Here is a 20,565-nt window from a genome sequence, read left to right as displayed (position 1 = left end):
TACTAAACTACTAGGCTTTATTAACTAGAAACTAATTAAACTAATTTTCTTTTTTAAGCCACCAATCCAAGACTTCAACAAAGCCAAATCTTCAAAAAAAACCAGACAAACAAAACAAGCAGTTGCAGCAAGTAAAAACCTAATCCAGCCACTGAAATCTTCAGCAGCAGCTCATGAAAAGTGAAGGGAAACAGGCCAAACCAAGCTGCTGCCAGCAACCATGGGACACATCACCCACTGTAGCAGAAAAAAAAAGCCAACCTTCTAACAAGGATTACCCCAACTCATAGCAACCCTCAACCCCTCCACCTGCTTGTACCCTTTCTAGACCAAACCACACCAAAAAGAAAAGCTAAAAACAATACCACTTAAAGTAAAAGAACAATTAAAAAATCATGCTTAAAGTGACCACCCCCAATCACACCAACTGCATATTGCTAAACCATACTTCATATGCAAAGTGAAAAAACATAGAGAGTGTGATAGAAGTAAAGTGAAGTACCAATCAAGGAAAAGCTGCACATTTCATCCAAAATGTTTAGGCATTTAGAATTAATAATAATGAATGGTTAGTACAAAGGATCAATTTCAGCAAGGTGAACTAAAGAAATAAACTGAAAAATTGAGGTGAATAAGGGCTGAGGTCTCATGAGACATGATGGCAAAATACAACTCATAATAGTGCTATAGTGACAGATGAATCAAGTAATCTAATTTAAATAAAAAGGTTAGGTGAGTTGTTATATATGTAGAACATGTTAAGATAACATAACCTATTAATAAGCACTAGGAAAGAGAAGATTTTGGTCACTTGAACAAACTGAAAGGATATCCAAAGTATATAGCTACCTTCTCAGCTTAAAAATAAATTATCTACTTACCGTGCACACAAGGAATTGAATAAATGAAAGTAACTCATTATTACCAATAAATTTACTGCAACCTACCAAAAATGTGATCCATTGTAGCTCTCATATGAATAGATTTTCTTGGAACATGTCGAATACAGGTGGATAGGAAAGATAAAATCATGTCAAAGTGATCATAACACAGACCTACCACCCAGGGTGTCCTCCGGTGTCCACGCAACACTCTTAAGCATCTTCTAGCTTGGCAATCAATAATCTTTACCGTATGGTCCCCACTACATAAACAAAAACAAAATGTAGTTTCAAGAAAACACATCTCTTGGCATAAACATATCATCCTTACAGTAAGCATCAACAAGGAAATTACAACTTACTGTGTAGAAGCCAGCGCCTTCCCATCAGGGCTAAATGCTGCTGCAATAGTTGACCTTGGGGGGAGGCAACAATGCACAATAATCTGCTGATAGAAGCTGCAATGATTCTAACTCTACCCTGAACCCAGTGAAGTAGTTTAAATTTAGAAAAGTAATGTCAAACGCCAAAACAGTACAATGAATTTAACCATCCAAAACTGAGTACTATTGCTAACATTTCCTACCAAGCATCAAGACAACATAAGCAAAACAATAAAACCCATGATTTACCATGAGACAAGACCTCGTCTTGAATCTGGCTCCTTTTCAAACCTTGACTCCAAGGAACTAGAACACTGCTTTGAAGCTTCTCTCCATCGTCTTTTGGACAAACACTTTTTTCGATGACAAACCTCTCTTCGCGACAATAGTCTGAACACATTGCTACCACAAACCAATTCATAAAACAAAACTAAATTAGTTACAGTTCTATCTAGGCCATAGAACAACAAATGGGTAGAAATAAGCAAATGCTACCCGCCATTATAAAAATTAACCCCGGCACAAGCCCAGATATGAATCTTGTAATCTTGTAATACTAAAACTATACAACCAATAAAAATTCTCTCTACAAGCTAAAGTGGCAGAAAGATACGTAAGAGAGAATATAAGCTAAACTAGCAAACCAAAATAGATAATGCGGAAATCACACAGCAGCTTAAGTCACTTTGTAAAGAAGGGATTTATGGTTAGTTTGAAATAATAAAAGCGCTCATTAAATCACCACCTTGTGAAACTAGCTAAAACTGTAAACAAGTGAACAAAGCAAACAGCTAAAAAAAAAAAAAAAAAAAAAAAAAAAAAAAAAAAAAAATTACATGAATTTGTTATAGAAATTTCACAAACAGCTGTATATCTAGACATTACCACCAAACGATGTCCCTCCCTGGCAAACATTAATGATCCCAGGCCCTAACATTTAGACAATATAAAAATAAAAACCAGAAAAATACAGTCTACAAACAACAACTATAACAAATTATATAAGCAACGCCTAACCTTACGGGTGCAACGTTTTGGAACCCAGCAAGTGGGAAATAATCACTTTATAGGTGCAGCGCTCGTTGGGGATGCAATTGGAGGAAACCGTGGTGGGCTTAGAAAGAATCAGGTTCGCTAATCTTTAAAGGAAAATTGGAGAGAGATTTTAGTGTTTGTATTTTGGAGAAACTGAGATTCAATTTGGGGTTTGTTTGAGGTACACTGAGAGTTGAAATTTTGGAGAAACTGAGATCGATTTGGGGTTTGTTTTAGGTAAATTGAGAATTAAAATTTTGAGCTTTGAGAGGTTTTTCTAATTTAGGGGAAGAAGAGAGTTTGACGTTGATTTTATTTTGGGAGAGAGATTAGATTTAAGGGCAACTGAAATTTTGGGTTTTTTTTTTTTAAAAAAAAATTATAATTTGGGGGGAATTGCGTGGCATTTTGTTGATGTGGCAGATGACATAGCAGTGCCACATCATTTCCCACGTCATGATGAGTGAGAGTGATGTGAGATGATGGTGTAAACTTAATATTACTGTTCCTTAAAATACCTTCATGTCTTATTTAGTAATTTCCATAAAGGATAAAACTGTAATTAAAAAGAAAAAAGTAATATGGGTCCAATAAGATAAAACAGGGAGGGCCAGTAGCATCACTCGTTGGAAAATTGGTAAGTTTTACCAATTCATGACTAAATTTATTATTATTATTATTATAAAATAAATTGAGAAAGTCTTAATAATTAATTTGATGAAAAATTGTACTCAAGGATTAAGATTTAATTTCAGCGGTACTTTGTTTATTTACTTACCTCAATTATTGATATTCTATGAAGGTATACATGTAATATTTATTGTGATATGGACAAAGTTTTATGGATTTATTAATCTTAAGTTAATTGAATGAATATTTTTTTAATTGAGTATTTAATTAAGAGTTTAAGATTGGTCCATTTTCTACTGATTTTGGGTTTTGTGCATTGGAACTTAAGTAAACCTGTCCATAAGTCTCAAATCCTACTCTAATTAAAAATGGGCCAATACATGGTCGGTTTGTAGTCCAAACAATGAATTAATTGATTTAATGGAAAAATCGATGTATGCTTTAATGGGTTTGGGCTTCCGTAGGCCTGAGCCCGGGTAATTTGATAGGCCCAATCGAGATATGCTACAGACTAGACAATTTTATTGCGAAATGGTTGTACTGTGCTTATAATTTTTGTTCATGATGTATAACGTCAATGATTTATGATCAACAAATTTAATAGCCAAATCTGTCTCGCCAAAAAATTTCAACCATTTCTATTCTCTATTTTAAATGAAAATTCTAAAAGTGGGTGATTACCCATTGTTTTGAGATTAATTACCATTTAAAACAATATACAAAATAAATCGTGTTTCAATATATTCCTGAATGGAACATCAAATTGGTGTAAAACACCCAAAATTTTTGCTTCAACCAAACACCAAAAGCCACACCAATTGGGTGTGATACCATTCATTAACACCAAAACATCTTTAATTTCCTTACTTTTGCTATTTAATTTTTTTAAAATTTGTATTTGTATTAATTTGATTATTATTTAATTAATATTTATAATAATTATATAACTAAAAAAATGATGAAAATTTTAAAACAAAACTTCATTAAAATGCAAATATTAAACTTCAATAACTCAAAATAAATTAACACTAACTTAAAAACACTTAAATTAAAAAAAAAATACAATATAAACTAGAATAACAGCTTAGTATTCCGGTAGATTAAATTACTATTAATATAAAATTTGACTTTTGAGTTGTTATTATTATTATTTTTTTGTGGTATTTTATATTCGATGTAATTTTTTTTGATATTAAATGTAATGTTTACTTGATTTAATAAATGCTTAATTTTATTAAATTAGTATGATTTTCAAAGTTGTTATTAGTAGTTAATTAATAAAATATATTATTCCTAATATTTAATTAATATATATAAATAATTAGTTAAATAAATTAATTGTTAAGAATTAATAGAAAGAAAAATAAAGGGAATATTCTAAAGAATATTCATTTTGATGTAATATTTTGTGTAATTGATTGAAAATGCAATAGTAAAATGGTATGAAAGTTGCACTAATTTAGTGTGCAAGTTGTACTAATTTGGTGTTAGTGATTGGAGATGGTCTTAGGGTTTAGGGTTTAGGGTTTAGAATAGCATCTTCAATGGTGCTGTTTATTTTGAAAAACATCTTTCATATAAATAAATAGCATCTTTATTAATTTTAAAATATAAAGAACACAATTTTTATTCAAATCCAATAAACTCTTTAAATTTAATAAAGATGCTATTTATTTTTAAGAAATAGACTTAATGGGAGAGAAAATTAATAAATAAAATGCATAGAAACTTGAAGTTTATTAATTAAAATTAGGATAGAGAGTAAAATTTGACTCTCTAAATGTGGAGAGTCAAACTCACTCTCTAATTTAAATTTTAAAGATAAAAAGTCTGTTGGACTCATGTTTTTATGGATAAACTCTTTATAATAAAGAGTTTTAGTCATATAAAAAGTCTTTTGGAGATGCTCTTAGGATGCTATTCTAAACTTCTAGTTATAGCAAATTAGATATAAAACACTCATTAACATGTGTGTGAAAGTATAATTGCCATCAATGTCTGAATTTGTATGATCTTTAACATAATTAATAGCCCTGGAGTTTCCTAATAGGCAAGACATCATATAAACTAGCTCACAAGATGTGATTCATATGGTTGTGATAAGTTGTACAACTGATTTAGGGTTTAGGGTATGAAAATACAATCTTACTTACCTACCTATGACTAACAGAATTTTAACGGAATCTTTATGGAATGATGGAAAGTGATTGATTTTATGAAGATCAAGGTAAGTTTGATTAAAAATGTAATACTCAACCTTCCATGATTATTTCAAAAGATCATAAGTGGTAATGATTTTCTCCTCTCATTTTACAACTTATTGTTCACCTTTATAAGTTTCAGGTTTACAATCGTTTAACGAGACATTTTGTCACTTGGTTTTCAAATATACAAAGTCTTTAGTTATATATGTTGCCCTAAGTATCAGAACTTACAGATTGATTGCCTTTTTTAAATTTCAAAATTTTTTTAAGTGATTATATTATACACGAGAATGGTGATACGTTGGATAAGAAAGGTTGCCAAATTTTTTTTATAGTTCTAAAGAAAACTTTGAAATCATCTATTTTGAGAGAATTACCTTAACTTTCAGTTAATATTCAAGTAGATGGTTAATTATTCAATATTTCACGAAAAATAAACCCCAAATCCTATCGGTATACAAATTTGTTAACATTAAGTAACCAATCCATTCTCCTAATTGTACTCCAAGATACATTTCACTAACTTTGCTCGGCCTTTAGCTAACCGAAGTTAAATGATAAGAAGAGAGATTAGATAAAAAAAAAAAAAAAAAAAATCAATTGCTCAAGGGTGATTTCTGATTAAATATTGTAAACTCGTCATGGCCTAAGGCATATAAATATTATAAAAGGTCAGGGTGGTTACTGAAAGATCGTAGCGACTGAAAGCCAGGTGGACAATCACTTTAAGAATGGACACATGTTACTTGACTCACTCATGGAAGAATTTTATATTAATTTTTTTAAAATAATGGTGTCGTTCGGGTTTCGCACGTGACAGTTCATAACACATGAATTGACTACAACTAACCGCTCGACCCCACACTTCCCCGGGCAAAAGGCCAAAAAGGATTCGCGTCTTCTTTGAGTCTTAACACGCCAATTATAATATTTTTGCTCATAAATCAAAACTTAAACCAGTTATTCCTAACAAACAAAAACCCTCAACTACAAGCTTCCGTGTAAATTTCTCGCGTTAATTTACTGACAATCTGGACAATCAACAATTTGACCATGTCTATCCGGTATAAGTTCCGGAGTTCAGTGAATTTCGACTCGGTCGACATCGGAGGTCGACCTTCGATTTCAGTTCGTGATCTCAAATCAAAGATTGTTCTAAGCAAGAAGCTCAATATATGCCAAGACTTCGATCTTGTCTTCTCTGATGCTCAAACTGGTCAAGGTCAGCTCTCTTTTTAATTTCATTCATTGTCTAGTTGATGGATTTTGATTAATATGTTCAAAAGAATCTTCAATATCAAGTTTAGATTGATTTCTTGTTGTGTCAAGTGGAATTCAAGATTTTATATGTTTTATTTTGCTTTATTTATGATTTTTCACATGTTGCTGAGGACCGAATTGATGCTCAAATGCGGATGTGGAAACAAATTTGTTTGTCAAGGTTTCAAGTAGATTTTATTCGTGAATTATTGGTGATAATTTTTCCTGTTAATTTTGTCCTTTGGTTATTTAATGCAGAGTATGTTGATGAAAATTTTCTAATTTCGAGTGGTTCAAGTGTGATTATCAAGAGAGTGCCTGCCGGATCAGTGCCATCAAATAGGTAAGGTTTCTCACCTTTTTGACATTTTCTCTTAAAAAGAAAATTACGGACCGTGAAATTTATTGGAATGCTTTATTGATTTAAGTATTGAAGATAGAATAGTTAGATATTAGTCTTCTTTGATATTTGCTACTTTACATTCTAAGGTAGTAAATTTTAACAAGGTAATTTTCTCACTAATATAGTTTTATTATGTTCAGGGCGCACAATGACTCATTCCCAACTTTTGGGACCAAAGACAAAGAACAAATTAAGAACCCTTGTACGGCAGTACGTGACGTACTTCTGTAACTTGCTTTGAATTGAAATCAATTGATGTCCTATTACTTGGCAAAAGACAAAAGAAAGGCTTGATATCATATGAATTATGGGGTTAAAGTATTTAGTTTTACATTTTTGTCAATGAGGATAGTCCTGCCTTGGACTGCTCAATTGTGCAACCTAGAAACTTGTGGGAGTTATTTTTTGTGTTGCTTGATATCATTATAAAATGTATAAAATGATGTTGCTTTTTGGTATAATGTGTTGTAAAAATATGTTTGCGCCTCATTTTTTTCCCCTTGAATTTTCTTTTTACTTATCTGCATTACTGATTATTTTACAGAATGTAGAAATCAATTTTGATGACTTTGGGGTTGATTTGTGTCCTGTTCCTGCGGTGACCTTATCTTGCTCCGATATTGACATTGTTAAAGAAACTTACATTGGTGGTGAGAGGAAAAACTTTGATGGCACAAGGTAATCTTCTTAACTTCTATTTTTGTTTCTGTAAAATATGTATGATTTCTTTTCGTTCTGAGGTTTTAATATTCCTTTTGTTGTATAGTTGGCCATTGAGATACTTTTTTGTTTTTGAATTTTTGTGTCTTTTTAATTCTTTTTGTCTATGCAGATGTCCTGGGTCACCCACTTTCAGATGTAAGAAACTTGGAGTGAATGACTTGACTGAGGCTATTCCAAAAGGTTTGTATGATATTTCCTTTGTCCTTAAAACAAAAAATTATGGTATAATTTCTGAACTTATGTTGCTGCTATTTTATTATCAGGTCCTGTGCATAGTGGAATTGAAGAGGATACATTGGAGACAAAATTAAAACCTAATGCTCAACAATGCATGAAACTGGAAAAGTAAGATTTGTGTATCATCGTTTCTGTTCACTCTTCTCTTGTCATCATTTGGCATAAAAAAATCTGATGGTTTCTCTTTTTTTTTTTTTTTTTTTGTTTTTTTTTTTTTTGGTGTGGTAATTTGTAGTGCGGCCATTGCCAATCCTCCAACCACGCAAAGCACTATTTTTCCATCAGAGCTTAAATGCTCTCTTTGCAACACATGGTTTAAGGAGGCTGTGATGATACCTTGCTGCCAACATAGTTTTTGTGAGAAATGTAAGTTCATGTCTGAATGCTTAGCTAGCTTTGCACTTCATAAATCAGTTTGTCTTTGTCTAAAATTCTTCATTGAAAACATTTGTTTCGGGGTATTTTCTTAAATGCCTAAATTTTCTGTATTATTGTAACATTTGACCAAAAAAAAAAAAAAGAAATTATATTTAAGCTTTTTATGGACTTGGTAAATTTAGATTCCTTACCATTTGTATCTAACATGGTCATAACTTGGCGGTGGATTTTATATGAAGGCATCCATTCAGTCCTTTTTGAGAAAGCAAGGTGTCCCATGTGTCTTTCTTCAAAATTCAAAGTACAAGATTTGCTACCAAATGTATCTCTTCGGCAAGCAATTGAGCATTTCCTCCAGTCCCAAATTCTAATCAGTGGAACAGAAAATGCTCTTCATGACTACGCTCCAGGTAGGAAAATTATATATTGTTCAAATCTTCCTATTCTTTAACTCAAGATTATGTATGATTATTATATAATAATAAAAAACAGATGGAGAATCTGGGATTCAAGCGAAAGACGTCTCTTATGCTGCGACTAATCTTCAAAGAGAACCTCAGTTGCCCGATTCTCTCTCTGCAACTGGGAGAGGGTCTAATCAAATTGTTGCAGAATCTGCTTATGACTCATTGTTAAGAAACAATGCATCAGTAGGTGGCATTGGTTCTTGTGTCAATCAGTTAGGTGGAGATAAATCATTAAAGTCATGCTTGTGGCCACACAAGACAAAACAGATAGATGGAGAAAGACCTGTGGACTTGGATGATTTTGCTGATTGCGAAGGTGAAAACCAGCCCATTCATGAAGAAGGTAACATGTCATGATGTTTATTAATTGCTTTTCTGCTTATTGGGTAAGTATGACATTATGCTGCAGTAGAGATATTAGGCTGCTAAAGCCAACCAGCGTATGATTGTAGATACTGCCCATGATATATTGTATTTATTTAAAACTTCGCTGTGTATTTTCCTTTCTATCACAAATTCTACTATCTATTTGCTTGGACTTTGTGAAATCGTTCTATTTGTCTCTTGTGTCATGCCAGTTGAATCCAGTGTCACGAAAAAGAGGGCATTGTCAATTAACACTTCAGGTAGAATCATCAACTTAGTTATTCACTTCAAACCTTATGCGGCATCATTTCTATATATATACCTTTTTAGTATTAACAATCAAAGTGCATTTTGCAGGTGTAGACAAGAGCTTTATGCAGAGTGGAAGACTTAAAAAGGTAATAACTTGAGTAACAAACATAAATCATGTGAACTTAATGTAACAACAATTGGAAAAAATTTATATGCATGCCATACCACTGGAACATAATGGCTTGATTTGCCATGGTTCAAATATTAGGGATGCTGACCTTGGGATTTATATAGACGAATGTTTAATGAATCTAGATGCCAACCCAGAACCTCTTTAATGTTCTTTTGCCAACAATAGGTGTTAATAATTTGTTCGTCTGGGGAGTTCGAAATTTTGTGATCATGAGCATCTGTTTTGGTTCAAGGACTTAGAGTTATTGTTGTTATTGTTATTTTTGTTGATGATGCACTATAGTCCATCGCCTTTTTCTTTTTGGCAACATTAAAATGTATTGCCTAGCTCCTTCTTGTCATTTATTTTTTCTGTTCGTTGCCTTCCTCTTGGTTTTATTTATACTTGTGCAAATTTACTAGGTTGATATTCACATTGATGCTTTCTTATTATCTTTTGATTTTAACATGTGTTTATATGGTGATAGACAATATGAAATTTGCTCTATTTTAAGTTTCTGACATGCATGGTTCAGCTGTGAGGCTTTAAACCCCTCCATCTCTTGAGTAAAAGAAAAATAAAACAAGAACTGGGAACTTATTCATCATTGTTTTTGCCTTTTTTCCTGTCCAACTTATATATGGCTGCCTTATTAAATCAGGGGAATCGAACCTGTTACATGTGTGGTTCTCCAGATCATTTTATAAGAGACTGCCCTGTTGCTTCAAGTCCAAATACTATGCTACAGACAGGTATCCACTGGGTCCCTTCCATTATTTGGTTGTTAGACATATATATACTGTTGGAGGGTTGTCTTTGATTTTCCTTTTTTGCCTTGGATTTCAGGAAATGGTAGTTTTCCACATGCTACGCATGGTTATGTATCACCTTACTGGAATGGACCTCCTTTGCCGCATGTCAGGCCCTTTGCAAACATTTATGGTAATCCTGGGATGATGCCCTTCAATCCAACTATGGTCCCTGCCCCACCTTTTGCTGGTCCTATGTATATGCCATGTATGTTTGGTGGTCCACCTGCCTATGGGTAAGTTGAATAATTAAATTCCCCCCCATTCCCCTCTTTTGTTTTTTAAGATTTCATATATTCTAGATTGAAAAAAATTTACTTCATTGATTGGCTGAAGAAATGAATTTTAATGTTGAATCATCTTGCAGTGGGTTTGGGAGGATGGGGGGAGCGACAGCTCCAATTGCAATTAATACAGAGCGCCATCTATTTCATTCAGAGATTTTGGATCATCAAGGTTATGAAAAGAAACGGAAGTTATCAAATGAGAACATGAGGTAAATCTCTTTGGATATTAAGCATCATCTGTTTGTATGGAGCATAAAATATAGATCTGTCCTTTGCTGTGTGAATATTTTTCCTTCCCTTTTACTTGTTTGGGGTGGGTGGTTTTTTAAATGTTACAAGATCAGAGAAATACTTCAAATTTTTGCACTTGTATTTTGATGTCTTATTTTAATGTTTGGGCTGGTATCTCTTTTTTCTTCATTCATCGAAACTTGATTTATGCTCTATCCTAATCATGTATATGTAGTCCCTGATGCCGTGTTTGATTTTACCGACATGAGCCAAATGTCCAATGCTATCTATTTAGTTCTGGTAACAAAAAATGTGCATAGGCAAACAAGATTTTTTTTAATTTTTTGGATGATGTATGTGGATCAGGCTATATGCTTCTTGTGAATTATCCTCTCCTAACAACTTTAGCCGTTTGGAGTTTTCATTGGCTTTCTTTTGACATTCTATTTCTCCACAAGGGGTCTTAAATAGGGGCACCTGTGATGCCACCCATGAAGGCCCATCCATCTTCTTTTCCAATAGAGAGCTTATCAATCATGGACACACAGTAAGATGCACACACAAACAGAAGGTGAAATAGTGCAGATTAAGATATATCAGAAAAGTAATGGTTCTTAAGCTCCACCCTTCATCACCTGAAAAAAAAAGGGCCTTTTAGGATTTCATTTTTAAGGGGAAGAGTCAGGGTTTGTAGGTGCCATTTCTGTTGTCCTTCAAAAGTAGGTGTTTGCTGGGTTTATTACTGAATTGCATTTTTATATTACTTGTACACTGATGCTCCTGTATTTTAAAAACTTCTCTATCTCCAGTGCACAGTCCTCGGATGATGATGATTATCATCACTTTAAGAAAAGGTGTCACTTCAGTGAGGCAGAAAGGTCAGATGACCGTCGATCTCGTATCAGTAGGGAAAGGAGTGTGAGCTACTCTGAGGAAAGCTTTATGCATAGGCCACACAAGAGACACTTACGTGACACTAATTTAGATAATGGCAAGTACCCTGTTGATGAGAAACATGAGAAAAATTCCCATTCCTCAATTTCTGGTAGAGAAAGGAGGCCACATCACTCAGAGAGAAGTTCAGAAGTTGAGAATATCCCCAGTAGCTCCAGCTGGCATGCTGATGTGAAGCATAAAAACCAGAGCAGAAACTCTAAAAAGCACAGTGAAAGAAGGGAGCAGTGTTGCAGTGATTCTAGTTGTGTTCGCCATCCAAGTAACAATGAGAAAAATTTTGAAAGAAAGAGACTGAGATCTGATGTTGAAAGACACAAACAGAAACATAGCAGCCACTCAGATTCTGGTTTGGAACCAAGTTATCCTGGTGATAAAAAAAAACTAAAAGAGAGAGATTTCAGTCATGTATCCAGGCATTCTAGGCTCAACTCAAGGTTTATGGATGATGAGTCGAGTCATGATAGGTGGCTGATGGTCAGGGGATCAGATGAGAATTGTGCTGAAGACTATTGTTATGAAAAAGGAAAAAGAATTACTAATCGAAACAACAGGCCTGATTTTTTGAGGTAAATGTGTACATGGAATCACATGTCTTAACTAAGGTTATCCATCTGAAATTCTTTTCATTCCAGTTAGGTATCTGTAGTAGCTTGGTTTATAAGTAGTACATTTTGTTGTCTTTTAACTGTCTAAAAGTGATGGCTTTGACACACTCCATTGGACAAATGCGAGCCTATTTCAGCTAATTTGAATTCTCTGTTGATTTTATTGATACAGATCTGGTTGAGTGATCGACTTTTCGACAGTAGCTTCCTGGACAATATTTTGTCTTTAATATTTGCTAACTAACCCTCTTTACTTTTTTAGCTTGAGCTGTGGAGGCTAGCAAACTAAGGTTTTAAGTTGAGGAGCAATGGTAAATTTATTATAGGTTTCAGACACATCATAACGTGCCGGAGTTCTTTTTGCAGAGATGGCGGACGCTGTTAAAGGTATGTTTCCCTTTCAAAAGAGAGAAAAAAAAAAAAAAAATTAAGTGAAAGATCCATTCTTTTTCCTCTTAATATATCAATCCCGTACTGCAGAACAAGCTGCACATTCATGCTATAACATGCCCCTGGATGTATGTTTGGCTTCCATGCTGGCCGAGTGTGATGCTTTTCTATTTAGCACCGAGGTGGATGGGCCGTTAGTAACATTAACATGTGTGAGCATTCTTGTTGTCATCCAAGTGTCAAAATAGTCACATCCATCTCCTCATTTCCTGGCCACCTGTGGTTGAGGTCCTGTTTTTTCGACCTTGAGCATTGTGTTGTCAAATATAACAATGCTGCATATTGCTTGCATTCATTTATCTCGAGCCTGATTTTTGTAAAATTCAGTCAGGTTCCTTTTCTTACCCTTGGTCTTGACTTGAAGTTCATTTTTCTCCGTGCATGTTTATTCACTGTTACATTGGTATTACGTAGTATAGCTGGTCTGTCCCAAAAAAAGAAAAAGAAATAATAATAAAATAAAGAGAGAACATGATAATAACAAAATTGCCTGTAAAATATGTACACATCAGCAGGCATTGATCTCTCTGCAAGCTTGTGTAAAAAGTTGAAAAATCTAATTTTTGGGTGGCTCAGACCAAATTGTTTGCGGTCACTTAGGCTTTGTAACTTGTTAGGTAACGGGTTTCAGTTTTTAAACCTAGTGTAATGCATTTGCATAGAAGAAACTTAAGTTGATGAGCATAAATAAGCAACCAAGTTTTAATGTTTATTTTCCATTATATTAGGCAGCCTGTGTCTTTTAAGTTTCGGTGAATATGTCTTGAGTCAACATCGTTATACAGTCAGATGGTCGTAGAACTTCTTCCTGTTGTCATGGCATTTATGCAATTATTATTAAGATAATTTCCTTGTGTACTAATATAAGGGTAAATGCTGTTAGTAATGTAATAATCCATCTCGCATACCGTTTTCCTTTCGATGCTCGGAATAAAGTGATTTCAGAAAAGATTACCAAATAATATATAGGTGGTTTTGTCCTGGTCAAGCAACTAAAGCTTGCCAATTAGAGTGGTTTTATTGCCTGATTAAGTTAAAACAATCTCCATTTTTCTGTTCTTTTTAATACTTTTTAATAATTAAGAATTGATTCTTAAATAAAATTATTAAATATCTATAAAATCTTCTTTCAACAAATACTTTTTTACATCTCAAGTATATTTAACAAAACCGTAACCTTTTGTATTCTTATTCAAACCCTATTTTGGAAAAATTGAAGATAATTACGCATTTATCCTTAATAATACTATATAATTAATCATGAATATTATTGTTCCATGTTTTTATTTTTAATTTCTTATCAACATTTAATTTTAGAATAAAGATAGGTTAGCAAACACTTTTTCATAAGTTTTTTTTTTACAAACTGCTCGTAATTAGTCAGTTGGCATTTGAGCAGTTAAGACCTATTGTCAGCTTATCAATTACAAACTGACACGTTGCGTCTATGAAAAAAAGTTAATGAGAATAGCTTGTGAGTGTAGTATTATTGTTAATTTTAGTACCTAAAGTGTGTTCTAGAAGGAAGCTCATAGACTGGAGTAACAAGCATTTGTAAAAGTAATATCGGGGTTCTAATCCATTGCATTGATGTGCTAGAAAGAATTACCTACGTAGAATAATTTTTTTACCCTTTTTTTCTTTAGAAGAAGATAGATAGCAAAAGAAAATTGGCTGAACATTTTCTGGTTTACTATAGTGGAACTTGTGTCTGTGAGGTTGACACCATTGGATAAATCACTCAGAGTCATAGTGGTAAGTCAAACGGTGTTTGCTGTATGGTTGAATGCTCTTTCGTTATGGCTAGGGATGAGCGCAGGCTGGGGACCCCATTCCCCGTCCTTGTCTTCGTTACCCACTCCCATGACCGTCCTCGACTCGTCCTCGTGGGTGAGGATTTTTCTCATGATTGCCCTCGGCCCGTGGGGATGGAATCACTCCCATCCTTGGTTCGGCCTGATAAATGGGGTTTCATCCCCTGAATGGCGATTTTTGCCCTATGTAGATCAAAACTTTTTGCATGTTCTCACGAGAATAATATTAAATTATTTTAATTGTGAGAAACTAGCACGTTGATAGATACTATATTTGACAATCCGACTATTTAATTTCGGTAGTTAATTCATTAAAAAGGCAGAATTTAAGGTAAGAAAATATAAAATCAACAATTTTTTGTAAAATCTAAATTAAGATTTAAAAAGTAATACGTAATTACCACTATAAATTAATTTAATTGTTACTAAGTTAGTGACACATTTTCTATATAGTATTAAATAGAGGAATTCAGACTCCCCATTCTAATGCTTTATGTTGGTGAGACATTGTAATGTTCTAATGAAATAGTCTCATCTCTTAAAATTCATAAAATAAATACTTGAAAGAAAATTTCGTTGATAATTGATATGAATATGGTGAATAGCAACAATTTCTTAGCAAAAATTGGAACATGCTTATGGATTTCAAAGCAATAAAATATAAACATTCTTTGGCTGTGACATAAAACTCATAATATACTCAAATTATCTATTGCGACATAAACTTCATAATATATTGGTTTAGTAAATTGTAATAATTTAATTTAATTTATTTTTGGGCTATGTATTATTATTTGTGAAATTCCTAAAGTAATAATACATATATTTAATTATTAGATTTCCTCGTTTAAATTATTTTTCTATAAATTTAATACAAACATTAAAAGGTATTATAAAAGTATATATCTTAAATTTAGATACATTATTTAAAATTATGATTTAAACTCTAACTTTTTATACAATTTAGAAAAAAAAAAAAAAAAACATAAAATTCTCAAAACAGTGGGGCGGGGTGGGGTTAGGGATTGCACTATCCCCTCCCCCAACCCGTCCCCAGGTGTGAGTATTTTTCTAAGGATCATCCTCGGTCTTATCTTTAAATTTTTTGGGGATTCTCTACCCCATTCGGACCGGGTTGAGGCAAACGCCCATTTCTAGTTATGGTAGTGATTTTGTGACACCTCCATCAATGCTTTATTTTTTAATCTTTTTAAAAATCTATCATTAAATAATTATGCATATAAAGTTATTTTATAATCTATTTAGGTCTAGGATAAATTAGTTTTACACTTAGATGAGCTTCGTATCTTCTTTAACGATAATCACTTATAAAATGAGTCTGTCAAACCCTCTTTGGTTGCCTGTTTAAGAAATAATCAAAACATTGGTACACTGACTTCAAAACATTTAACGATAATCACTTTTATAAATATGTTCTTTCCAAACATTGGTTTCAGAACATTGGTTTTCTTTCAAAGCTTTTCTTGTAATTTTCTTTTTTGCATAACATAACTTCTTCGTTACACTGACTTCCTTGTAAACATTTGAAACTAAGATTTTGGGAGTATTACGTTTATCAAAATTCTTTTGAAGGTCTTGAGGTTGACTAAACTGTTTGCCTTTTGACATTTGAATGTCTTGGTTTGAGGATTTTGTAATCCTATCAAATTTATTTATTGCATATATATGTTAGGAGATGTCTAGCGGAAAATATTGAGATAATAACCGAAGAATATAAATCATCACACAAAGAGACACAATAATTAATATGGTTTGACATAATCCATTTACATCCTCATATGAGAAAGAAATTCACTATAGTATCGTCAATATAGATATAAAGAGCACACACACCATAACCTAGTACCTAATCCAATACTAATTAATAGAGTAGAAACAAAATCTCAGTTTTTGCATTCAACCCTATGGTGTTTAAACAATTTTTGTAACTTTTAAAGGTATTAATTTTTTTGTTAGAATGACTAGTCTTTATGGAATGTACAAATAGGGATGGGCATGGGCTGGGGCCGAGGACCCCTGTCTCCGGCCTCTGCTCGAATGCCCAAGGGGATTCCCTGATCTCGGCCTGTAGCCCGTTCGAGGAATCCCCTAATAAAGTCCATTCCCCAAACGGGGAATTCGGGGATTCCCTGTTTGAGGGTTTTGTATCCTTATTATTATTTTCTCCAAATTATAATATATTATCAAAAAAGAAATTAAATCTATAAAGATTTATTGATTTATTATAATCAATCAAAATACCAAATGATATATTACACATATATAACATATATATTATGTATTAACATATGAGTATCGATAATAACATATTATGTATAATGTAAACATATATATGTTATACATTATACTTATATATCATATATATGTATAAATTGAATGTATAACTTTTATTTCATAACATTACATATTATATATATATATATATATATATATATATATAAATATATATATATATCTATATATATATATATATATTATTATATAATGATTTGTTATATTTAATCTAGTTTTATTTATTACTTATTTGGATATGGTTTCATAAAATACTTGCACGATTATAATTTTTTATTGTATAATATATGATTGATTTTCAAATATAGGTATATATGATTGATTTTTTAATTATTAAAATTATTATAGGTATATATATGGTAGAACCTCTCTATAGTGATACTCTATATATGAATAACCTTCATGTAGTCATAAAAAATTCTGGTCCTAATTTGGGCTAATTATAAATAAGAATAAATTTCACATTATAATAAGTTATAATTTTTCTAGATTACATCTTAAAGAACTTGCCTCCATATAGTAATAATTATATGTATATTGCAAAAAATATATGTTGTGTTACATTAAAAGTTTAAGATGAAATAAAATATTTATCTAAAGTTGTTTAGGACAATGATTTATACTTTAAAGTTGTTACCATATTTTTTATCTTGTGGGTACATAATAAGCCATCAACATTGACACTTTTTTATTGAAGCTAAAATATTTCTAGCTCTCAAGTATGTTTAGAGCTTCTTGGCATGGAATTTTTGGTATTTCTGTATTATCATTCTTAGGATTATCTTCTTCCTTTTCTTTTCTAATTTAAGTAATGACTTCTTCTTCAATTAAAAAATACACAATTTGTTGCTCATTTGGATAATTGAGGAAGACATTAATATCCATTTAAATATTATAGTGAAGTTGTCGAATCTGATCACTCAATTTTACAGTGACTAATACTACTAAAACATGATTTATTAAATAAGAAATCAAAACAATAATTCTTGTACCTATACCTCTATTAAATTATATCCTCCTTATAGTAATAAATTTAATTTGTCCTAACATTATGACTATAGGAGGTTCTATTGTATATATATACGGGCCAAGCTGAGAATTTCGGGGTGGGGACAAAACGAGGTCGGGTCAGGACAAGACCTATCCCGTTCCTGGCCCGTCCTTGAATTTTAGGACTAATTTTGGGCTTGATCTTGGCCTGAATCCTGAATGATTCGAGGAAACTCTGTCTTGTTTTAGCTGGGCCGGGGCGGGTCTTCGTGGGGCTGGGTTTTATGCCCATCCCTATGTACAAAGTTCTAAGAAAGGGAAAATAATTTTCTAAGTGAAGATACAAAATCAATTTTGTACATGAAGGTTGTTATTCAAAGTAGATGGTGATGGATTTATGAATATTTTATCCAATGGAAGATTATTATATAAATATTATTCTTCTAATTCTTAAATTGTAACAATTTACAAAAACATAAATGTATCGTTACCGATTAAGTGCAATGGATAACACGAAGCTTAATATCAACCATCCTAACATGAAATATCCTACCACTCTTGTTGGCCCCACGTCCTCTGGTTCCTGCGATTAATCAAATATAAAATAATATTAGTAATAATAATAATAATAATAATCATAATAATCATAATAATAATAATAACAATTAAGTTTTAACTTAGAAATTATGATACAGAGAGATAGATTATTGGATATTTTTAAATTTCATCACGACCTAATATTTTCGGAACTATTAAAAGCTTGTTGGATATTAGAAACCTTCTTGAAAAGGTTGTTTAATTTTGATAATTTTCAAAATCTTCCCATGTCCATGAAGATATTGTCGATTAAAATACAAATTCATAAAAAGAAAATCAATCATTCAGCATTTTTTTTTTAAAATTAGAAATAATTATTAAGTTATGTAGAGATGGTAAGATAAGGTGCATAAAATACCTGAGGTGGAGGTGTTCCTTTAGAGGTTGGTGTAATGTCCACCTCAAAAGGCCAAACATATCTATCTGGCTTTCCATTTCTCGCCAAGCTCCAATCATATAATCTTCTTTCTTCCTCAGATGATAAAATTGAGTACGATTCCTACGATTATCACATTTTAATCATCATCTCTACATAATAATTGGACTAACAAAAGTGCATGCAATGCGATTCGGATTCAGGACTGACTTTCAAAAGTTCCATTTTCTTAGCGACCTCCTCTTCTTCTAGCTCTTGACTCTTCATTTCTTCCACCTTGTTTTTATACGCAATCGTAACCTGCTCGTATGAACACCCTCTTTGAAGTCCAAGCGTAGCATAATGATCTACATCCGTAATTGCTGCATTCTAAAGCAAGACTTATCAATTAACTGTAAATCTTTAGGTTAATTAATTTAGTTGGAAGGATGAAGAAACTTGAAGATTGTTACCTATGCCACGAAGGGCCCGTTCCACATTGAGAGAAGAGATCAAAGATGAAGATCCTGTTGGAGCTTTAATGGATGTTTCGGGTTCTATTTCTGTTGAGCTAGTCTCATCTGATACACCACTACCAGAGTTTCTAACAACCAATTTACGCGGTTTTGTTGCAAAATGAAGGGAACATGAGAAGAAAGGGGCTGTGTTTGGGGTAAGAGTGTGGAAATTATTCTGGGAAATGTAGAGTGTTGCAGTGGTGGAGGATATAGCCATGGCAGGGGAGTGGAGGGGGGACTGACGGTTTTCTGTTATACGTGTTCATATTGGTATGGTTTTATTGTGAAGAGATAAGGTAAAAGGGCACCAGAGGAATGTTATCACATCAGAATTCTTAAGGTGCCAACTGCCAAGTCAGCCAAATCAAATCATAAGTCGAAAATTTACTTAAGTATTTCAATTCAAAATTTTAAATTATTAATAGCAACTTTAATTAACAATTAGATTTAATATTTAATATTAAACGTTTAAATTATTAAATAAAATCTAATCAACATTTAAATTTAACATAGAAAGAAATACATTTTATTGTTAGTCTTTTTCCGCGCAAATAAAAATGTTGTTGTAGTATGGTGGTCAGTATTCCCGCCTGTCACGCGGGCGACCCGGGTTCGATCCCCGGCAACGGCGATATTTTTATATATTTACAATATTTGTTGAAAAGACCTTTTTAACCCTTGAATTTTTAAATTTATTTTACCCCTGATTTTTTTCAGTATTTTCAGTAACTACAAAGACCTTCTTACCCTTGATTTTTTTTCAATAATTCAATAACTGCAGAGACCTTTTGTACCCTTTATTTTTTTGCAATATTTTCAACGTCTTCGAAGACCTTTGTACCCTTCAATTTTTTACAACATTTTCAATACCAACAAGACCCTTTTACCCATTATTTTTTTTCAGTATTTTCAATATTTTTCTGTAACTTTTTTAATAATTAATTATTATTAACAGTTAAAAAAGCGTTTTTGTCCTCACAAATCAAACCGAACCTATATTTTTCTTGGAAATTAAAAAACTTTCTTTCTTTATAACATTTAATAATTTCTAGCAGTTACTTATACAAAAATTACCTTAAAACAATAAAACCAAAAAGAAAAAGACATTTTTACCCTAAAAATGTCAAAGAAAGTAATGACTGATGCTATTGGCCCCAACATTTTATCTTAGTAGACGTCTCTTTCTTTTCTTTTATTTTCTTTTTTTATTTAATTACAATACTATCTTTCATAAACATTACTAAAAAG

The 20,565-nt window shown here is 32.3% G+C and overlaps 2 protein-coding genes and 1 non-coding gene across 6 annotated transcripts; 2 read left to right on the top strand and 1 right to left on the bottom strand.

Annotated features, from left to right (window-relative positions):
* The first annotated feature begins 6,050 nt into the window (after window positions 1-6,050).
* Window positions 6,051-13,321, top strand: LOC116128936 (E3 ubiquitin ligase PQT3-like). 4 transcript variants are annotated; one of them, XM_031414682.1, is made up of 17 exons: window positions 6,051-6,355; window positions 6,652-6,736; window positions 6,937-7,006; window positions 7,341-7,474; window positions 7,629-7,699; window positions 7,780-7,864; window positions 7,992-8,122; window positions 8,374-8,544; window positions 8,627-8,944; window positions 9,180-9,227; window positions 9,325-9,365; window positions 10,053-10,143; window positions 10,238-10,436; window positions 10,568-10,696; window positions 11,528-12,241; window positions 12,543-12,667; window positions 12,761-13,321. In XM_031414682.1, exons 1-16 carry the CDS (start codon window positions 6,187-6,189, stop codon window positions 12,559-12,561), a joined length of 2,475 nt encoding a protein of 824 aa, XP_031270542.1. In that variant the 5' UTR covers window positions 6,051-6,186; the 3' UTR covers window positions 12,562-12,667; window positions 12,761-13,321. The 4 variants fall into 4 exon arrangements, with proteins under 4 accessions (XP_031270542.1, XP_031270544.1, XP_031270543.1 ...); XM_031414684.1 differs by having other exon boundaries at window positions 12,453-12,667; XM_031414683.1 differs by having other exon boundaries at window positions 6,052-6,355; window positions 7,783-7,864.
* Window positions 13,322-18,254: 4,933 nt separating this feature from the next.
* On the bottom strand, window positions 18,255-19,546 carry LOC116128946 (NAD(P)H-quinone oxidoreductase subunit U, chloroplastic-like). The gene is made up of 4 exons (XM_031414702.1): window positions 19,273-19,546; window positions 19,031-19,182; window positions 18,803-18,943; window positions 18,255-18,430 (listed from the first exon to the last, which is right to left on the bottom strand). Exons 1-4 carry the CDS (start codon window positions 19,532-19,534, stop codon window positions 18,335-18,337), a joined length of 651 nt encoding a protein of 216 aa, XP_031270562.1. The 5' UTR covers window positions 19,535-19,546; the 3' UTR covers window positions 18,255-18,334.
* A 330-nt stretch (window positions 19,547-19,876) lies between these two features.
* TRNAD-GUC lies at window positions 19,877-19,948 on the top strand. The gene has a single exon. It is a non-coding gene; the product is annotated as a tRNA-Asp (tRNA).
* Window positions 19,949-20,565: the final 617 nt, after the last annotated feature.

The sequence above is a fragment of the Pistacia vera genome, unplaced genomic scaffold, assembly GCF_008641045.1.
Source record: "Pistacia vera cultivar Batoury unplaced genomic scaffold, PisVer_v2 Contig205, whole genome shotgun sequence".
Taxonomy (NCBI): domain Eukaryota; kingdom Viridiplantae; phylum Streptophyta; class Magnoliopsida; order Sapindales; family Anacardiaceae; genus Pistacia; species Pistacia vera.
The sequence above is the reverse complement of the archived record's forward strand: the minus strand, read 5'-3'. Positions and strand labels throughout refer to the sequence as shown.